Consider the following 18,809-nt stretch of genomic DNA (forward strand, 5'->3'; position numbering starts at 1 on the left):
TTAGCGTTTGAATTATTCTGAGACATTTTTAATGGTTAACCCTTTTTAAAATAATATATAACTATTCATTCTAGTACTTATCAAATTATTAAAAATATTTATGCTCTTTTATTTAACTTATATTTGAATCGATTAGACTTGTTAGAAAACAATTTTCCTGTAGTCACAACTCATTTTAGACGGCGACACCTCTACACCTCATAGCATCTCAATTTGATCTTAAGTAAGCTTTAATTCTTTTAATTTCTGGTCAGGAGATGTCTCTCCAACACAGCAACACTTCATTCAGTTGTTTTTTTCATCTATTTTCCCACTAAGCATAAATGTTAATATGTAATAACACTGAACGAACCTTAACATTGAACAAAATCCCTCCAAAAAAATGTTGAACATAACAACAGCAACACAATAAGAAAACTCATCAGAAGAAAAAAAAAAACTAAGGAATTGGAAAAAAAAAAAATCCCAAATCTTACCTCAGAAATAAAAGGAAAGTGGCGTATGGAGGAGGTGTGGGAGGAGGGGCACAATGTGATTGTCGACGACAGCAAGGGACGCAAAGTCATGGCAACTGCAACACCAACTCAGTGATGAAGGAAGATGTCACACCTCGTTTCGTGGGTCTTCAGATCTACTTCCAATGGAGGAGTGAAGGAAGGGTCATGACTGTGAATGAAAGCAACGGAGAAGCACAGATTGAAATGTTGTCTGCAAAGAAAGGAAGGAGAAGCTATGGAAGTTTTGGCTGTAAGAGTGGCTGGTCACACTAGACACTACCCGCTAGGAAAGAGATTGAGATTTGAGAAATTGAAAAAAATAATGATTCCCTAAGAGAGAGAGTAAAGAAACAAGTTAACTCCGTTTCTTAACTCTGCAAAACTTACACTCTCATGTCCACTTGTTTAGTACTCAGCGTGAAACCTACCTACCATCCAGTAGCTTCCATTGACTTTCCTTTGTCGATTCACACAAATCCCTTTAGAGCGGTCTGCTAATAATAATACTAAGGGTCATAAAATCAGTATTCAACCACAATTCTGCTGTTGACTTGTTTGAGATACAGCCTTTCAAGCTTGAAGCGTCTTCTAGCTCATTAATGGCACGACCGTGCACCTATAAGGTGTTCTTGAGTTTCAGGGGAGAAGACACCCGCAAAGGATTCACTAGCCATCTCTATACTGCACTTGTCAATAGGGGAATCACAACCTACATTGATGACAAGAACCTTCGCAAAGGCGATCTTATTTCGGATGAACTCCTCACAGCAATTGAAGAGTCTATGTTTGGTGTGATAGTTCTCTCACCCAACTATGCTTCCTCCACATGGTGCTTAGATGAGCTCCACAAGATTGTTGAGTGCAACAACAACCTGGGCCTACAGATTGTGGCAGTGTTCTATCATGTTAAGCCTTGTGACGTCAGGCATCAAATTGGAGCCTTTGAGGAAGCTTTCAAGAAACATGAACTCAGATTCGGAAAAGAAGGTGGCAGAGTTAGAAGATGGAGAAATGCCTTAACACAAGTTGTCAGTTATTCTAATTGGGACTCTGAACGATTCGAGTAAGCTAACTTACCATTAAACTCATTTGTTTTGTTGTCCTAAATTATTTGCCATATATATGAATATAGACTGTCTTTTTTTCCTTTATAACGTGAGCAAAATCTAAATCTTATCAGGATGTGTTTGCTGTATAATTTGGATCAGTTCTCAATGAAATTTCTTTCAGATCTAAACAATATTATTTAGGTGATCAATGATGACATTTTCATGTTTCACCGATGGTGTTTAGTTAAACATATCAAACTATTTAACTGTTCACAAAATCATCTGTCATCATTGAAGTTACCAACTATTATTTATGATAGATTCAAACCTTACACATATGGTCATATTCCAAATTAAAGCAGTCGCTGGTTTTATAGTTTTATCAACTTATGAGGTATCAACTTCTATAGCTAACAATTAACTATTAATCAGTGGGTCAGTAACGTAAAGAATTCATTTACATATAAGGTGTGATGTTACCCGTTTACATCTAAGAAACTATGTAACGTAATTGTTTAAAGAGGAGGAAGAATGAGATTTTGTTGGAAAGAATATTAGAATAGTTTACTAATTTGCTATCGACATTATGGCAAATTTTGAGATCATCTTAGTTATCAAGTATTTAACTTTTTTCAAGAATTTAACTTTCCACAACTTTGGTATCAAAATTTGTGTATTATAAATCGGATAGAGAGAGAGAGAGAGAGAGAGTTAAATATATGTGCATTAGAAAATAGTCAAAATACAAAAATTGAGAAAGAATAGAAATTTTGGAACACTTATATTATTCTCCTTAGGATTTTGTTGTCCTCTTCTAAGTTCTAATAGAAGTTCTTTTTATATAAGAAAGGTTATTGTTACTCTATTTTGTTTTTCATTATTGCCAAACTTGACACAAAAATTGCTTTCTTGTATAGGAACGAGGCCATACTCGTGGAAAGCATTACTCAACATATACATGAAAGATTGATTATGAAATTACCATCTTCTATGAAGAATCTCGTAGGGATTGATTCAAGGTTGGAAGAAGTTGTCAGACACATTGGTCTTGGGGGGAATGATGTTCGCTTCATTGGCATATGTGGAATGGGTGGCATAGGTAAGACAACTATTGCTAGAAGAGTCTATGAAACCATTCGAAGCGAATTTAAAGTTAGTTGCTTTCTTGCGGATGTAAGAGAGAGATCTGAGAAAAGAGGTATTGTTCAACTACAGAAGCAACTTCTGGATTGTATGAACATAAATTCAGATACTAGATTCGATGATGAGTTTGAGGGAAAGGGGATAATTTGTCACTCTTTATGCCATAAGAAGGTTCTTCTTGTTCTTGATGATGTAGACGATGGAGGCTTGTTGGAGAATTTGGCTGGTGAACAAGACTGGTTTGGTCCTGGAAGCAGAATAATAATCACAACTAGAGATACGCATGTACTAGAAGTGCATGGAGCAGCGTATAGAATTTGTAAGGTTGAAGGGTTAGAACAAGACGAAGCACTTGAACTCTTTTGTTTGAGAGCTTTTAAAAGGTCAAAACCTGAAGAAGGGTATATGGATTTGTCCCAAGAAGTGGTTAAGTATTGTGATGGTCTTCCATTGGCACTTGTAGTATTGGGTTCCCATCTTTGTGGACAAACCATTGATGTTTGGCGTAGTGCTATTGAGAAAATAAAGAGTTTTCCTCATGACAAAATTTTTAATACATTGAAAATAAGTTATGATGGTTTAGATCATTCGGAAAAGAATATCTTTTTAGATATTGCTTGCTTTTTCAAAGGACGTGAGAAAGATTATGCAACAAATATATGGAAAAGGTGTGGTTATCATGTAGAAGCTAGCATTGCTGCTTTAATAAATAAATCTTTGCTCGCTATTGGTGAGTACTACAAGGAGACATTGGAGATGCATGATCTGCTCGAAGATATGGGAAAATATATTGTAATAAAAGAATGTCGCGACGATCCTAGCAAGCAAAGCAGATTGTGGTCTTACAAGGATGTTGATCTTGTACTTGCACAAAACAAGGTATGCTTCCTTTTTTTTCTAAACGATTGTATGATGTATAGAATTAAGATAAGAATTCGATAATGAGTAACTATTATATGTATGGTGTTATGAGGATGTTGATTTTGTACTTACTCAAAAGAAAGTAAGTATTGTTTTCCTCAACTATAGGATGCATAGAATTAAAATAACAATTTGACAATGTATTTAATATTCTATTGTTTATTTATTTGTGTGTGTATAGGAAATTGAAGCAACTCATAGCATTGTTCTATATAATAAGATGGAGTGGGGGTTTAAGGGGAAGCAGAGAGTTTTGGATATAAGAGATTTATCATTCTCAAATATGTGCAAGCTAAAGATTCTCATTTTAGATAACGTGAAAGGTCCCATTCTCTGCAATATTCCTTGTACATTAAAGGTTTTGCACTGGAGACGTTGTCCAATGAAAACTCTGCCCTTTACAGATCAAAGCTATGAACTTGTTGACATTGATCTTTCTTATAGCAAAATTGTACAGTTATGGGATGGAAAGAAGGTAGACCTTTTCATGAGGAGCTCTATCAAATTTTATTACATTTCCTGCAAAAATAGTAACCATGTGATACTTCTTTATGTTTTTTCAGGTTCTAAAAAAGTTAGAGCACTTGAATCTGTCCAACTGCCATAAGCTGAAGCAAACGCCAGAGCTTTGTGGGGCTCCCAATCTTAAAACACTTGATCTTAGTGAATGTAAGGCGCTGAATTATATTCACCCGTTTCTGGCACACCACAAAAGCCTTGTTGAATTGAATTTATATGGCTGCAGTAGATTGAGAAGACTGCCAGAATTTGGGGAAGGCATGAAACAATTATCGGTTCTTATTCTGACAGATACAGGTATAGAAGAACTACCCGAAGAACTACCCACGACGCCTGGAAAATTTGCTGGTGTGTCTAAGTTGGACTTAAGTGGATGTGACAAGCTTACTAGTCTTCCCTTGTCACTTGGATGTTTCGTTGGCCTAAAGGAGTTGGTGTTGAGTATATTCATGGAGCTTAGTTGTGTTCCATACAGCACTCATGGGTTAGAGTCCCTCACAGTTGAGGATTATTCTGACAGCCCAAATATTGTTGGACTTTTGTGTTCTCTCTCTTGCTTCACCTCTTTGAGTACCCTGAAATTACACGTATGCTTTGGCACCCTTTCTTACAATCTCGGCCATTTAGCGTCGTTGACGGATTTGGATTTATCGGACAATGATTTTTGCCAACTTCCAATAAGTATTCTTGAACTTCCCAGACTTACACGTCTGCAGCTATATCATTGCCGTTTTCTGGAGGTTTTGCCAGAGATTCCATCAAGTCTAAGAGTATTACAAGCAGACCGTTGTTGTTCACTGGTTGCATCCAAGGTATATGATGCTATATCAAAAGCGTGTTGTGTCTTTGCAGAATCAGCTAGCCAAGATCGTGAAGACTTCTTGCAAATGTTGATGCCTGAGTTATATCAGGAAATGCCAGCATGGTTTGAGGATCAGGAAGAACATAACGGAGTATCACTCTCATCCCCTTCAACTGAAATCATCGCACTTGCTCTCTGTTTCCTATTAGATGGTGACGAATACTCTGAAGAACAGCCATCGGTGATCTGCAACGGTAAAGAATTCATCAACACGAGATTATTGAAGGTGTCAATGTCATCATATTATAAGACTTTGCTCATTCTCTGCCTGAATGGTTACAGTTTTAGTAACCTGTTATGCCAAGATAATCGCTTCCAACTGCAGTTTCCCAGTGATTGTTGTGAAATCCGAGTAAAAAGATCTGGAGCACGTTGGGTGTGCAAGCAAGACATTCAACTTTTGAAGAAAAGAAAATATGAAAGAGGGAAAAGAAAAGCAAATCTTGAACTGAACATGGACATGATTTCACATTCTTCAGCTTCTAGAAATAAGATGGCCGTGGTTGACTCTCCAGTGTATGAACAAGAGGTAGAGTGTGCTACCACATTACTTGCGTCTCTTCGCTTTGCTTCCCACAGCACTTAGTTCGCATAGCTCATGACACAGGTTTCTCAATATATTACATGTATGATTGCCAACCTTAGATCTCTTTAGCTAAATGGTTCGCCAGATCCAAAGCTTTTGACAGAGCTCATTGCATCTATCCACTGCAATGTGATACCAGAAAGAAATGTAAATCTCGGGCACAAATGGAGCAAGGGAAGGGCGTAGATATATTTGTGGCTGATATTAGTTGTTCTTTATGTCACCTTTCAGGTTGTTTCAGTTAGTGCTCAAAAATCAGGTAATCGGTTCTATTTTTATGGATATATCTGGCTTGGGTTAAGCTGAAATCATTCAAGCCGAAGATCAGTTGAGTTTATATAAATATGAGTATTTGAAGTTCGTAGTTTAGTTTGTAATGCTTTTCCTTTCAATTTTTGGAAAAGATACTGTGTCAGGTTCTGATAGAGGAAAGTTTGTATTGTGTGATTACTGGGAATGTGCATGTGTTAAATTGCAGGTTTCGAATATGAATTGAGCATTTGGATTGTTGTATTTGAGTTTATGTGAGATGGCTTTTCTTTTTTTTTTTTTCTTTTTTCTTTCAATATCTTGAGGAGAAAAAAATTAACCTTGGTTTTATGTGGAAATTGTAGCAATGAGGTTATGGCGACTTTTTTACTATGTTGGACGGTTTTAGGAAGATCGCTTGAGATTGACAATTTTTTAATCTTTTGATGCTGCAGCAGAGTGAGATTTAGCAAGAATAATGAGACAGAGTCAGATTCATTACATATAGAAGGAGAAAATCTGCAGGCCATAGCGAGTACGAATGTCAACTTAGTTTCAATTCTTGTAAGTTCCCGGTTGTTTTGATCTGCGATTACTGATAAAGAATAACCTATATGTTGTCTAGTGCTGTGGGGTATGTCTTTGATATACCTCGTTAGAACTTTGATTACTAATGTTTGATTAACAGCTAATTTTTAATCACACATTCTTTAAAGTTCTTACTTGTTAAGCCTTTAATATGCTGATTCTTGTCTTAAAACAGATGCATTTTTTCAATTTGCAAACATCTTTCCTTTGCAACTATGTCAAAGTCCAGCTTTCAAAGAAAACAATACACATTGGACAAAAGCAAATCTCTGTGCCTAGATACCTTTATATCTTCCATTTTTCAATCAAGTTCATCTTGAATTGTATCAAAAGATTAGCAGTGCAGGTGCCTTTCTAGTTTTGATTTTGTATCCTTCTTTAATTTGAAAACTTCTAATCTTATGGTTGTCGAAAATGAGTTGTGGTCTTAATATTGGTGTAAGATATTTCCTTTTATTTTGTGAAATTTCTAAAAGATATGTTAATGTTGATGTAGTAATCATAAATTGATTGTACCATGCTGCAGACTTCAATATTAAGTTGCTAGTAAATTGCAAATTCAGATAGAATTATGGGATATAGGTATCTTATAAAGTAGAGATTTGAACAATATGATTTTCTGAAGGCAAGATACATTGACTGAAAAGGCATGGATGTACTAGAAAATTTTGTTGCTTCAATCTAATAAATGTGATCAATTACGCTCTATAAAGTTTCTTGGCATTGGAGGAATCATTGTATTTTTCCTCCTTTGCTGTAACTTCTTTTCTAATAAAAATCTTGTGACATGATCAGGAAAATGATATAAAAATTTAAATATGTATGATGAAGTTTTATGAAGGGTTAATGCAGATAATTAACATAAGTGCTGAAGCCAATTTATATCCTGGTGCAATAACTTTGATAGTTAGTGCTGAAACTTGGGTACATAACTACATATATTCTAATGCTTTCTTTGCCTAGTTTTTTAGCTCACTAACGACATTATTTTGTGTTATCAGCTTCAAATCACAGAGCCGGTTGCATGCTTAACTTTCTCCTTACTCACATGTGCTTTGTTAAGCTTATAGAATGGATACTTGTCCTGCCTACTCTGTTAAGAAGTTCTGAGGTATGCTTGGATTCGTTGACATGATCTTAACAGCAATGGTGTAAAAGCCTGCTAAATAGAGTGATAGTGGTTCTTTGCGGTATGTTTCAGAATATCCAGGGACCTCTCATCACAAAGCAACACACGGTGTACTGGTGGTAGTGGCTTAAAATAAAATCCTAGTCATTTCTTGTTATTGGCTTAATTAATAACTCATGTTTTCCTTTATAACAAAGGCAGGAAAAGCTTTTAATTTCCAAAGAACCGTTATTGATAATATTGTTTATACTAATGATTGTTTGAAGCAATTTGCTGAATGGGTTTCATCACTTGATTGTAGAGACCTGAGAACATTGCAAATCATATTGGTGGTTGTCCATTGAATAAGAGTAGGGTATATAGATAGAGTTTACAAGTATTTGTGGGAAGGCTTGTGTACGTTTGAGGATTTCATTATTCTTTTAACTTTCTAATACACATCTTGTAATATGTCTTTTATTGTAAAAGCATGAGCAGATCCATTTGTATATATTAGTTATGCTTCTGAGTTCTGAACTTCTGATAGTTCAATAATCAATTATTCATAGTGGAATTTATTGATTCTGGAATCGGTACTTTTCTCCATCGGGTGAAGAGTACCATGGATTTTTTTGCTGCTTTCATATTTGCTACTTTTCCCCTGTATGCTACCATGATGATAGAATTAGCTCAATCCATTTTGAATTGGAAAGGCATTCTCATTTACGTTGTTTTTTCATGTGCACTAATTACTTTACTTAGCCATGGTGAATCATGGAGAAGTGAGAAGAATTTTCTCATTCATTACCGAAATGCAAGGTAGTTATATATATGGTGCTTACTTCATAACAGTCTTATTAACTAATTGCTAACGATCATAATTTACACGTGTCCTAATAATTTTTGTTCTTCAATTGATTATCAGGTATTTTTTATAATTAATTGGTTATCAAATTCAAATTTTATTTTTTATCATAGTTAACTTGAAAAAAAAAATTCAAAATAAATTATGGCGGGTGTAACGACCAAACTTCTACTACGTCATAATTGTTTATTAACATGTTTTCTTTTAGGGCAATTTACTTAAATAAATAAAAAGGGGATTTATTTACGTAAATGTGCAAATCTGTTTGTTGTTACGTTTATGTGCAAAACGGATTTATATGTAAACCGTGGCAACCCACCACGGTTTCTAAACATGCATAAACCGTGGGAGGTCACCACGGATTAGGAGCAAAAATTTGTAAGAGTAAACCGTGGTAGGTCACCACGGTTTATGAAGGCAATTTGGCAAGCATAAACCGTGGGGAGTCACCACGGTTTATGAGGAAACATTTAATTACATAAAACCCAGTAGGTCACCACGGTTTATGTGTGGTAAATAATGGCCAGAAAACCTTGTTAATTTTATGTCCAAAAGAAAATGAATTTATTAGCACAATAAATTTATTAGCAGAATCTTAAATTATGTCTTATCAACAACAGCTTTTTATAATAGAAAGAGTACAATAAAAAAAATCAGATAATACTAAGAAAATGATTTTTATAGTGGTGGGTTGCCACGAATTACATAGAAATAGCTTTTTGCACATGCAGGTAACAAGAATCAGTTTTGCACATTTGGGTAAACGTTTTCTCTATTCTATTTTTTTCATCTCAAATTTTTTAAATGAAAAAAATGAGAATAAATTAGATTTTCATAATTTGTTCTAGTTTATCACCAAGCAGAATTACAAGAATACAAAATTTGTGTCTCTATCCATCAGTGTCTTGTCCTGTCCTATTTTCAGTGTCTTATCCTATTTTGTTGTTGAAAACAAAGGCAGCCTAATAAATACACACTATATAGTACATTTTATAAAGAAAAAAAAAATCATCTATTTCTATTGAATATTTATAATAAAATTTTTTCGTTCTCTTTATGTATTATTGACTAATATACTATAAAAATTTTTACATGTATTATCAATTAGTTTTTCATTTTATCCTATTTTTCATTTTACACTATATTTAAATATTTATTATACTATAAAAAATATTAATGAACGTAATAAATAATTACTTATTAATATTTTTAGAGTACTCATTAATATTCTTATAACATAATAAATATTTTTATTTTAAATTTAACAAATACTAATATCAATATACACTTATATGAATTTAAATCTATATAAAGATTTAATCAAAAGCATGTTAATGAATATTAATACCAATATTAACAAGTAATTATTTATTGTACTCATTAATATGTTTATAGTGTAATAAATCTTTATTTTATAAATGAAAAATAAAGATGAATATAATGAGAGAGGTCACCTTAAGCTTAAACGAACTTTTGAGTAGTTTTTATAAGTTCGTCTAAGATTTTGAAAACTTCATAAAAACTCAAAATAAAAAATAAAAACACAGATTCCAAACATTAATGTTAGTGTAATTTATTTTTAAAAATATTTTTTTATTTTATAATAGAAAAAAATCCAAAAATTTCATGGTGTTTATTATTGGAGTCTAATTTTTTTCTAATTTATTTTACATAACAAATTTTAAATATTTTAAATTTATTAAATTTCATCATTTTAAATTAAATATTAATTTATTTTTTAGTAAATAGACATCAATTTTTTAAGCACTATAAAAATCATTTTCTTAGTATTATCTGATTTTTTTATTGTACTCTTTCTATTATAAAAAGCTGTTGTTGATAAGACATAATTTAAGATTATGCTAATAAATTTATTGTGCTAATAAATTCATTTTCTATTGGACATAAAATTAACAAGATTTTCTGGCCATTATTTACCACACATAAACCGTGGTGACCCACCGGGTTTTATGTAATTAAATGTTTCCTCATAAACCGTGGTGACTCCCCACGGTTTATGCTTGCCAAATTGCCTTCATAAACCGTGGTGACCTCCCACGGTTTACTCTTACAAATTTTTGCTCCTAATCCGTGGTGACCTCCCACGGTTTATGCATGTTTAGAAACCGTGGTGGGTTGCCACGGTTTACATATAAATCCGTTTTGCACATAAACGTAACAACAAACAGATTTGTACATTTACGTAAATAAATCCCCCTTTTTATTTATTTAAGTAAATTGCCCTTTCTTTTATTATCTATTTAATAATAAGCTTTTACGACATTAATATGTTCTCAATTTTAGAAAAAAGTTAGTAAATTTTATTTTTATTCATTAAAAATTATTCATCAAAGACTTCCAATCAATAATAATCACATGATTATTAGCAATACATTATAGTTATTCAATGAACAACAAATACAAGTCTACCCCTCTGAAATAAAAGTTCAACTAACAAAACGAGGGAAAAATAAATTCTAACGACTCAACTTACAAACAAGCACTTCTATGTTTTTGCAGCTTCGCAATAAGCTTTCGCACCTGTAGTTGCAAACAAGCACTTCTATGTTTTTGCAGTTTCGCAATAAGCTTTCGCACCTATAGCTGAAAGGGTTGAAAAGAAGGGGTAAGTATTGGGGAGTCCTTAATAGTGCCAAAGTTAGAAGTTAAATTCATTTTACTATTATTAGCCAACAGCGACAACAACAGAATACATTCAATATAAAGAACATAGAAGTCATACAGTCATAAAATACATACAAAGCACCCACACATATACACAGAAAACACATCACAAAGAAATATTCTCTGATGCATATCTAGTCTTGTGCAGATCATGAGCTCATGTGTCAATTTATACCCTGCAACCCGACATTACTTAAGAACCAGTCTCAGATATGGTTTTTCATTGTGTCCTTTGTGCACACATGTCTATGGTTAAGAGTACCATCAGTTCAGGACTACTGGCAATCGGCGCAAAGCTCAATGCCATTAATATATGCACAAGGGAAAACAACGATCATCAGTTCGTGGGCATCCCCAAGATCAGCACACAATAATTCGTGGGTTATCCCCATACGCAAATTCGTGGGTGTTTCCGCCTTTAAACATTTGGCACTAAGGCCCAAACAATATATTTCATTTGTTCTCATATAGCATACGGTCTTTTAGAGTCTTTTTATCTTTGGTCTCTGCTCTCCATTCTTTTAATCTTTTTTCTTTCTTTTCTTTTCTTTTCTTTCTTGAACTTTTTATTTTTAATATTGGAGTTGTAATGGTATTTTTTTTAAATGTGGATTGTTGGGGTGTTATTCTCAAATATGGAATCGTTTAATTAGAGAAGTAGAAATCGGACCGTATCCGATTTGTGAGAGGTACACAAATCAGACCGTCCGATTTGTATTAAAAAAAATTAAAAAAAATTGAGGTACAGAAATCAGACCCTCCGATTTGTGTACTTTCCATAATTTTGAAAAATACAAAAAATTACAATATTAAGATATATCACTACTTTTACTTCCGTAACAAAAAAAAAGCCTTCTTTCTTACTTTTACTTCTTTCAACAATATAAATTATTTTTGCACTCTTCTTTCGCCTTTCCCTAAGTGTGATATGACAAGAGAATCATAAGTTTCTTAACTTAGATTTATATAAACTGAATTAATCTTAATTTCAACTTAACTGAAGCCAAGCGAGATAGATACATAAAAAGTAGAATAAATTACCTGATTTTTGAGGACTAACTGAAGCAACCTTGAAGGTGACATTAAGGAGAGCTTCAGTAGATATAATTCTCCATAAGAAACAAATTCCCAAATTTCGTAAGCACAAGACCTCTAAAGAACGACTAGTATCAGCCGCCAAATATATATACGCCCTTCACTTGTTCCATTTGTGCCCAAGATTTATATTTCTTTCTGGGGTTCCCATGGCAGTTGGATGGATGCAATGAGGCCTATCAAAAGTTTCAAAACTGGGGAACCATTTAGCTGAAGAGATTTAAGCTGATGAGCTGTGAGAACTAAGTGCTGTGGGAAGCGGGATGCAAAGGGAAGAGAGATAAGAGTTGAGGTGGGTCAGAGCTTTTGCGAGATGCCAAACGGCAAATAGCTCCCTCAGCTGTGGCGGCACGCTATTCCTCTTCTTCATACAGTGGAGGAGCAACCACCAACATCTTATTCCTGGAAGGTGAAGAACGTGAGATCATGTCAATATCCAGTTCAAGAGTTGCTTTCCTTTTCCCTGTTTTGGATTTTCTTTTCTTGAAACCTTCAATGTCTTGCTTAAACACCCAACATGCTCCAGATCTAAGCACTCGGATATTGTTAAAGTAACCACAACAAGGAACTAGCATTTGGAAGCGATTGTCTTGGCATAACTGCTCACTAAAACAGAAACCGTTCAGGCAGACAATGAACAATTGCTTAGAAGATGTCCCCAGCGGCATCTTCAATAAACTCGTGTTGATGAATTCTTTACCGTTGCAGACCACCGATGGCTGTTCTTGTAAGAACGTGAAACCATCTAATAGGAAACAGAGAGCAAGCGTCATGATTTCAGTTGAAGGGCAATTATGCGGGAATGACACTGATACTCCATCATCTTGTTCCTGATGCTCAAACCAAGCTGGAATTTCCTTCCCAGGGATCAACATTTGCAAGACATCTTCACGATCTTGGCTAGCTGATTCTGCAAAGCCACAACACGCCTTTGATATCGCATCATTCACGTTGGATGCATCCAGTGAATGACAACGCTGCGCCTGTAATTCTCGTAGACTTGATGGAAGCTCTGGTAAAACCTTCAGAAAACGACAATCATTTAGATTCAGACGTGTAAGCCTGGGAAGTTCATAGATACTTATTGGAACTCTTAAAAAATAGTTGCGTGATAAATCCAAATCCGTCAAGGACGTTAAGTGGCCAAGATTGTAGTAAAGGGTCCACTCTTTTCTAGAAGTGGGAAAACATCGGTATAATTTCAGGGTACTCAAAGAGGTGAGCCGAGAGAGAGAACACAAAAGTCCAACTATATTTGGGTTGTCAGACTTATCATAAGCTGTGAGGGACTCTAACCCATGAGTGCTGTATGGAACACAACTAAGCTCCACAAATCTACTTAACTCTAACTTCTTTAGGCCAACGAAACATGCAAGTGATAAGGGAAGACTAGTAAGCTTTCTGCATCCACTCAAGTCCAACTTAGATACGCCACCCAACCTTCCAGGCGTCGTCGGTAACTCTTCTATACCTGTAAGTGTCAGATTAAGAATCGATAACTGTTTCATGCATTTCCCAAATTCTGGCAGTCTTCTCAAACTACTGCAGGAGAACAGATATAGTTTTTCGAGTGAACTCATCTCCAATTTATCAGCAAGTGTTTCAAGACTCTTACAGTTCATTAAATTCAATTCAACAAGGCTTTTGTGGTGTGCGAGAGATGGATGAATATAATTCAGCTCCTCACATCTATGAAGATTAAGTGTTTTAAGATTGGGCGCCCCAGAAAGATCTGGCGTTTGCTTCAGCTTGTCACAGAAGGATAGATTCAAGTGCTGTAACAGTTTTAGAACCTAAAAAAACAGACATAAAAGAAATACCACATGGTTACTATTTGTTGCTGGACATGTTTATGTAATAAAATTTCATAGAGCTTTTCATGAAAAGGTCTACCTTCTTTCCATCCCATAACTGTACAATTTTGCTATAAGACAAATCAATTTCAACAAGTTCATATCGTCGATCTGTAAAGGGCAGAGTTTCCATTGGACAACCTTTCCAGTGCAAAACCTTTAATGTACAAGGAATATTGCAGAGAATGGGAACTTTCACGCCATCTAAAATGAGAAGCTTTAGCTTGAACATATTTGAGAAAGATAAATCTCTTATATCCAAATCTCCCCAATTTCTTTCAATCTCCGAGTACATATTATATAGAACGATGCTATGAGTTGCTTCATTTTCCTACATAGAATATTTATTCAGTATCAAATTCTTATCTTAACTCTATACATCATACAATTGTTAAAAAGAAAAAGGCAAATACCTTGTTTTGTGCAAGTACAAGATCAACATCCGTGTAAGACCACAATCTACTTCGCCTGCTAGGATCATCACGAGACTCTTGAATTACAATATGTTTGCCCATATCTTCAAGCAGATCATGCATCCCCAACATATCGGCATACTTATCATCATTTATTATACTGAGCAAAGATTTATTTATTAAAGCAGAAATGCTAGCTTCAGCATGATAACCACACCTTCTCAATATATTTGTTGCATAATCTTTCTCACGTCCTTTGAAAAAGCAAGCAATATCTAAAAAGATATTCTTTTCCGAATGATCTAAACCATCATAACTTATTTTCAATGTATTAAAAATTTTGTCATGAGGAAAGCTCTTTATTTTCTCAATAGCACTGCGCCAAACATCAATGGTTTGTCCACAAAGATGGGAACCCAATACTACGAGTGCCAACGGAAGACCATCACAATACTCAACCACTTCTTTGGACAAATCCATATACCCTTCTTCAGGTTTTGGCCTTTTAAAAGCTTTCAAACAAAAGAGTTCAAGTGCTTCATTTTGCTCTAACCCTTCTACCTTACAAATTCTATTGACTGCTCCGTGCACTTCTAGTACATGTTTATCTCTAGTTGTGATTATTATTCTGCTTCCAGGACCAAACCAATCTTTTTCACCAGCCAAATTCTCCAATAAGCCTCCATCGTCTACATCATCGAGAACTAGAAGGACCTTCTTGTGGCACAAAGAGTCACAAATAATAGCTTTTCCCTCAAACTCATCGTGGAAACTAGTATCAGAATTTATGTTCGTACGATCAAGAAGTTGTTTCTGGATTTGAACAATACCTCTTTTCTCACATGTCTCTCTTACATTGGCAAGAAAGCAACTAGCTTTAAATTCACTTCTAATGGTTTCATAGACTCTTCTAGAAATAGTTGTCTTACCTATGCCACCCATTCCACATATGCCAATGAAGCGAACATCATTTCCCCCAAGACCAATGTGTCTAACAACTTGTTCCAACCTTGAATCAATCCCTACGAGATTCTTCATAGAAGATGGTAATTTCATAATCAATCTTTCATGTATATGCTGAGTAATACTTTCAACGAGTGTGGCCTCGTTCCTATACAAGAAAGCAATTTTTGTGTCAAGTTTGGCAATAAATAAAACCAAAATAAAGTAACAATAACCTTTCTTATAGAAAAAGAACTTCTAAGAATAGGAAAACCAAATCCTAAGGAGAATAATATAAGTGTTCCAAAATTTCTATTCTTTCTGAATTTGTTTAAGAGCAATGATAGGGGCCAGCAACTTTTGTGCTATCAATAATGATTTAATGGTGTGAGATTGATGTGAGATTTCATCCAATGACTCACCTTTCTCTACTGATTACATACTGGCCAAAATTCAATAAAATTGCTGACCCCCTAGACTTTTCCATTGTTTAATAGTTTCCACTGCACATCTGTTTAACCATCTATCCATCTATCTATCTATCTATCTATTTATCTATTAGAATACAAAAAAATTGATATCAAAGTTGTGGAGAGGTAAATTCTTGATTAAAGTTAAATTCTTGATAACTAAGATGATATCTAAATTTTCCATAATGTTAATAGCAAATTAGTAAACCTGTCATTCTAATATTCTTTCCAACTCAGTCTCATTCTTCCTCCTCTAAACAATTATGTTACATCGTCTCTTAGATGTAAACAGATAGCATCACACCTTAAATGTAAACGAATTCATTACGACATTGGTTAATGGTTAATTGTTAGCTATAGAAGTTGATTTTTTTTTTCTTTGATAAGGGCTATAGAAGTCGAATATAACCTCATTAGTTGATAGAAGTATAAAACCGGCGATTGGAATATGACTATGCGTGTAAGTTTTAAAACTACTATAATCTGAAAGATATTTGATTTAGAACAGATCCAAATTATACAGCTCCAAGATTTAGATTTTGCTCACATCATAAAAGAAAGATGACAGCCTGTATTCATATTTATGGCACGTAATTTAGGACAGCAAAACAAATGAGTTTAATAGTGAGTTAAATTACTTGAATTGTTCAGAGTCCCAATTTGAATAACTGGCAACTTGTTTTAACGCATTTCTCCATCTTCTAACTCTGTCACTTTCTTGTCCAAATCTGAGTTCATGTTTCTTGAAAGCTTCTTCAAAGGCTCCAATTTGATGCCTGACATCACAAGGCTTGACATGATAGAACACTGCCACAATCTGTAGCCCCAGGTTGTTGTTGCACTCAACAATCTTGTGGAGCTCATCCAAGCACCATGTTGAGGAAGCGTAGTTTGGTGAGAAAACTATCACACCAAACATAGACTCTTCAATTGCTTTGAGAAGTTCATCGGAAATAAGATCGCCTTTTCGAAGGTTCTTGTCATCGATGTAGGTTGTGATTCCCCTGTTGACGAGTGCGGCATAGAGATGGCTAGTGAATCCCTTGCGAGTGTCTTTTCCCCTAAAACTTAAGAACACCTTATAGGTGCATGGTCGTGCCATTAATGAGCTAGAAGAGGCTTCATCGCCTACAAAGGACGCCATACGTTTCAAGCTTGAAAAAATGTATCTCAAACAAGGCAACAGCAGAGTGGTGGTTGAGTAATGGTTTTATTACCCTTAGTTTTATTATTAGCAGACCGCTCAATAGGAATTTGTGTGAATCGAGAAAGGAAAGTGGAAGCTACTCGGTTGTGGCTTAGGTCCACGCGATGCTGAGTACTAAAAACTATCAAGTAAACATGCATGATGCACCACCTTTCATAAAAGGAAGTGTGGAAGAGATATACAAAAGAGTTGTAAAATTAAACATTATTTTTCTTCGCAAATTCTACTGTTCATGCTGTGAAAAGGAGGAAGGAAATTTTGTATAGAGATTGGGAAATGAATTCTCTCAATTTTTTTTAACATTTGAAATAAAGTGTGATCTCTCACAATTAATTTTATAAGTAAGACTAAAAATAAATATGAGAGAGAGCAATAAAGGGTAAGATTAAACAATTGATATCATCTAATTTTTTTTCCACTAGAAAAGATCCACTCCCTAAAAAATGCGCTCGACTTTTCAAATAAAGCGCGTAGAAATTAATAAAGTAAATGAAGCCTACATGTCGAATATGTGGTTCATTTTTGTAAATAATTAAACATAACTTGCCTGGAAAGTATCGATGTATCATATATGAAATCAAATGTGATGTTGATATGTGTATTGAAATAACTAATTAATCTGTTGCCAATGATTATAATATATTAATATGTTGTCTTTTGTGATATTTAAACAACACAACTTAAGAAAATGATCTTTCGCAGAAACTAATAAGAAAACTACTTTAATAGGATGATTCAATTCGTAATATAGAAAAGAAAAAATTATAACTTTTGAAGAATTTTATAAATTACAATATCCTGGATTTACAAAAATTAAGAATCGATCTACACAAATCAATTAAAAGAGAGGTATACACCAAAATAAGTACTAATATAAAATACACATTGAAATACAAAATATATATTATAAATAAATTAGTGTACTATTTTTGAGATTTAAAATATGTCCAAGCGCTTCACTAGTTTTGTTTTTGCTGAAGTGTTAACATTTTTCTGAGTTAGTTTGCTCATTAGTTGCTTTTCCATTTTGCTCAAATCTTGAATGCCTTGCTTACACGGAGGTTATTCTTAATCAGTAATCGCATGTCAAAACACTTGGAAACTTAGTAGAATGGCAATTAAATTAACATTGATGCTCCACTTGGCGTGCAGATTTTTCCCTTCTCTCTTCTCTCTGTAATGAACATAAATCTGATTTGTTATGCTTGCCAAATCTCACTTCATGATAATGCAACAAAAGTTAAAAAAACATCGTCAAGCTCTAGCTGCATCTTCATAACACCTCTCTCACCCATAAAAAGCAATTCCCTATAACCTCGGTGCAACAAATTGCACCATGAAACCCAGTTTAAAAGTCTTTCCAAAAACATTTCAAACCAAAAAGTCGAAAACGCACCCCACATGAACATAAACACAGCCTCCAAATGCTCACATTACATAAACTCTCCTACATGCGGCAATATAAGGTGGTTGCCTATGACACGATGTTACACAATTAATGTACCTCAGTTTTTTTAACGTCATTGATTGGTCACCTAAAAAGGAACTAAGTTAATTCATATAGTTCAAAACAAACTGGGAGGTTAATCATTACATAAAAATTAAGAGACCAATTTAATTGTTTTTTTAACGCTTGAGCCCGACAATATGTTTTCAATATTTTGTTGACCAGGCATAGAGTGAGATTTGACAAGGAGATATAATCTTACAGGCCATGGAGAGTACAGAGTATCAATGCCAACTTAATTTAGGGTGTG

General features: G+C 34.3%; 2 protein-coding genes across 11 annotated transcripts; one reads left to right on the forward strand and one right to left on the reverse strand.

Annotated features, from left to right (window-relative positions):
- Positions 1 to 215: 215 nt before the first annotated feature.
- LOC130974180 (TMV resistance protein N-like) lies at positions 216 to 8,096 on the forward strand. Of its 10 annotated transcripts, none has more exons than XM_057898949.1 (7): positions 216 to 1,560; positions 2,464 to 3,568; positions 3,792 to 4,085; positions 4,174 to 6,390; positions 6,590 to 6,760; positions 7,416 to 7,525; positions 7,616 to 8,096. In XM_057898949.1, the coding sequence occupies exons 1-4, from the start codon at positions 1,097 to 1,099 to the stop codon at positions 5,575 to 5,577; spliced, it is 3,267 nt and encodes a 1,088-aa protein (XP_057754932.1). In that variant the 5' UTR covers positions 216 to 1,096; the 3' UTR covers positions 5,578 to 6,390; positions 6,590 to 6,760; positions 7,416 to 7,525; positions 7,616 to 8,096. The 10 variants fall into 10 exon arrangements, with proteins under 10 accessions (XP_057754932.1, XP_057754934.1, XP_057754930.1 ...); XM_057898951.1 differs by having other exon boundaries at positions 7,845 to 8,096; XM_057898947.1 differs by having other exon boundaries at positions 4,174 to 6,101; positions 6,192 to 6,390; positions 7,416 to 8,096.
- A 2,720-nt stretch (positions 8,097 to 10,816) lies between these two features.
- On the reverse strand, positions 10,817 to 17,138 carry LOC130974179 (TMV resistance protein N-like). Its single transcript, XM_057898943.1, has 5 exons — positions 16,484 to 17,138; positions 14,434 to 15,544; positions 14,061 to 14,351; positions 12,114 to 13,960; positions 10,817 to 10,991 (listed from the first exon to the last, which is right to left on the reverse strand). Exons 1-4 carry the CDS (start codon positions 16,987 to 16,989, stop codon positions 12,521 to 12,523), a joined length of 3,348 nt encoding a protein of 1,115 aa, XP_057754926.1. The 5' UTR covers positions 16,990 to 17,138; the 3' UTR covers positions 10,817 to 10,991; positions 12,114 to 12,520.
- Positions 17,139 to 18,809: the final 1,671 nt, after the last annotated feature.

This window comes from Arachis stenosperma, chromosome 4 (assembly GCF_014773155.1).
Source record: "Arachis stenosperma cultivar V10309 chromosome 4, arast.V10309.gnm1.PFL2, whole genome shotgun sequence".
Lineage (NCBI taxonomy): Eukaryota > Viridiplantae > Streptophyta > Magnoliopsida > Fabales > Fabaceae > Arachis > Arachis stenosperma.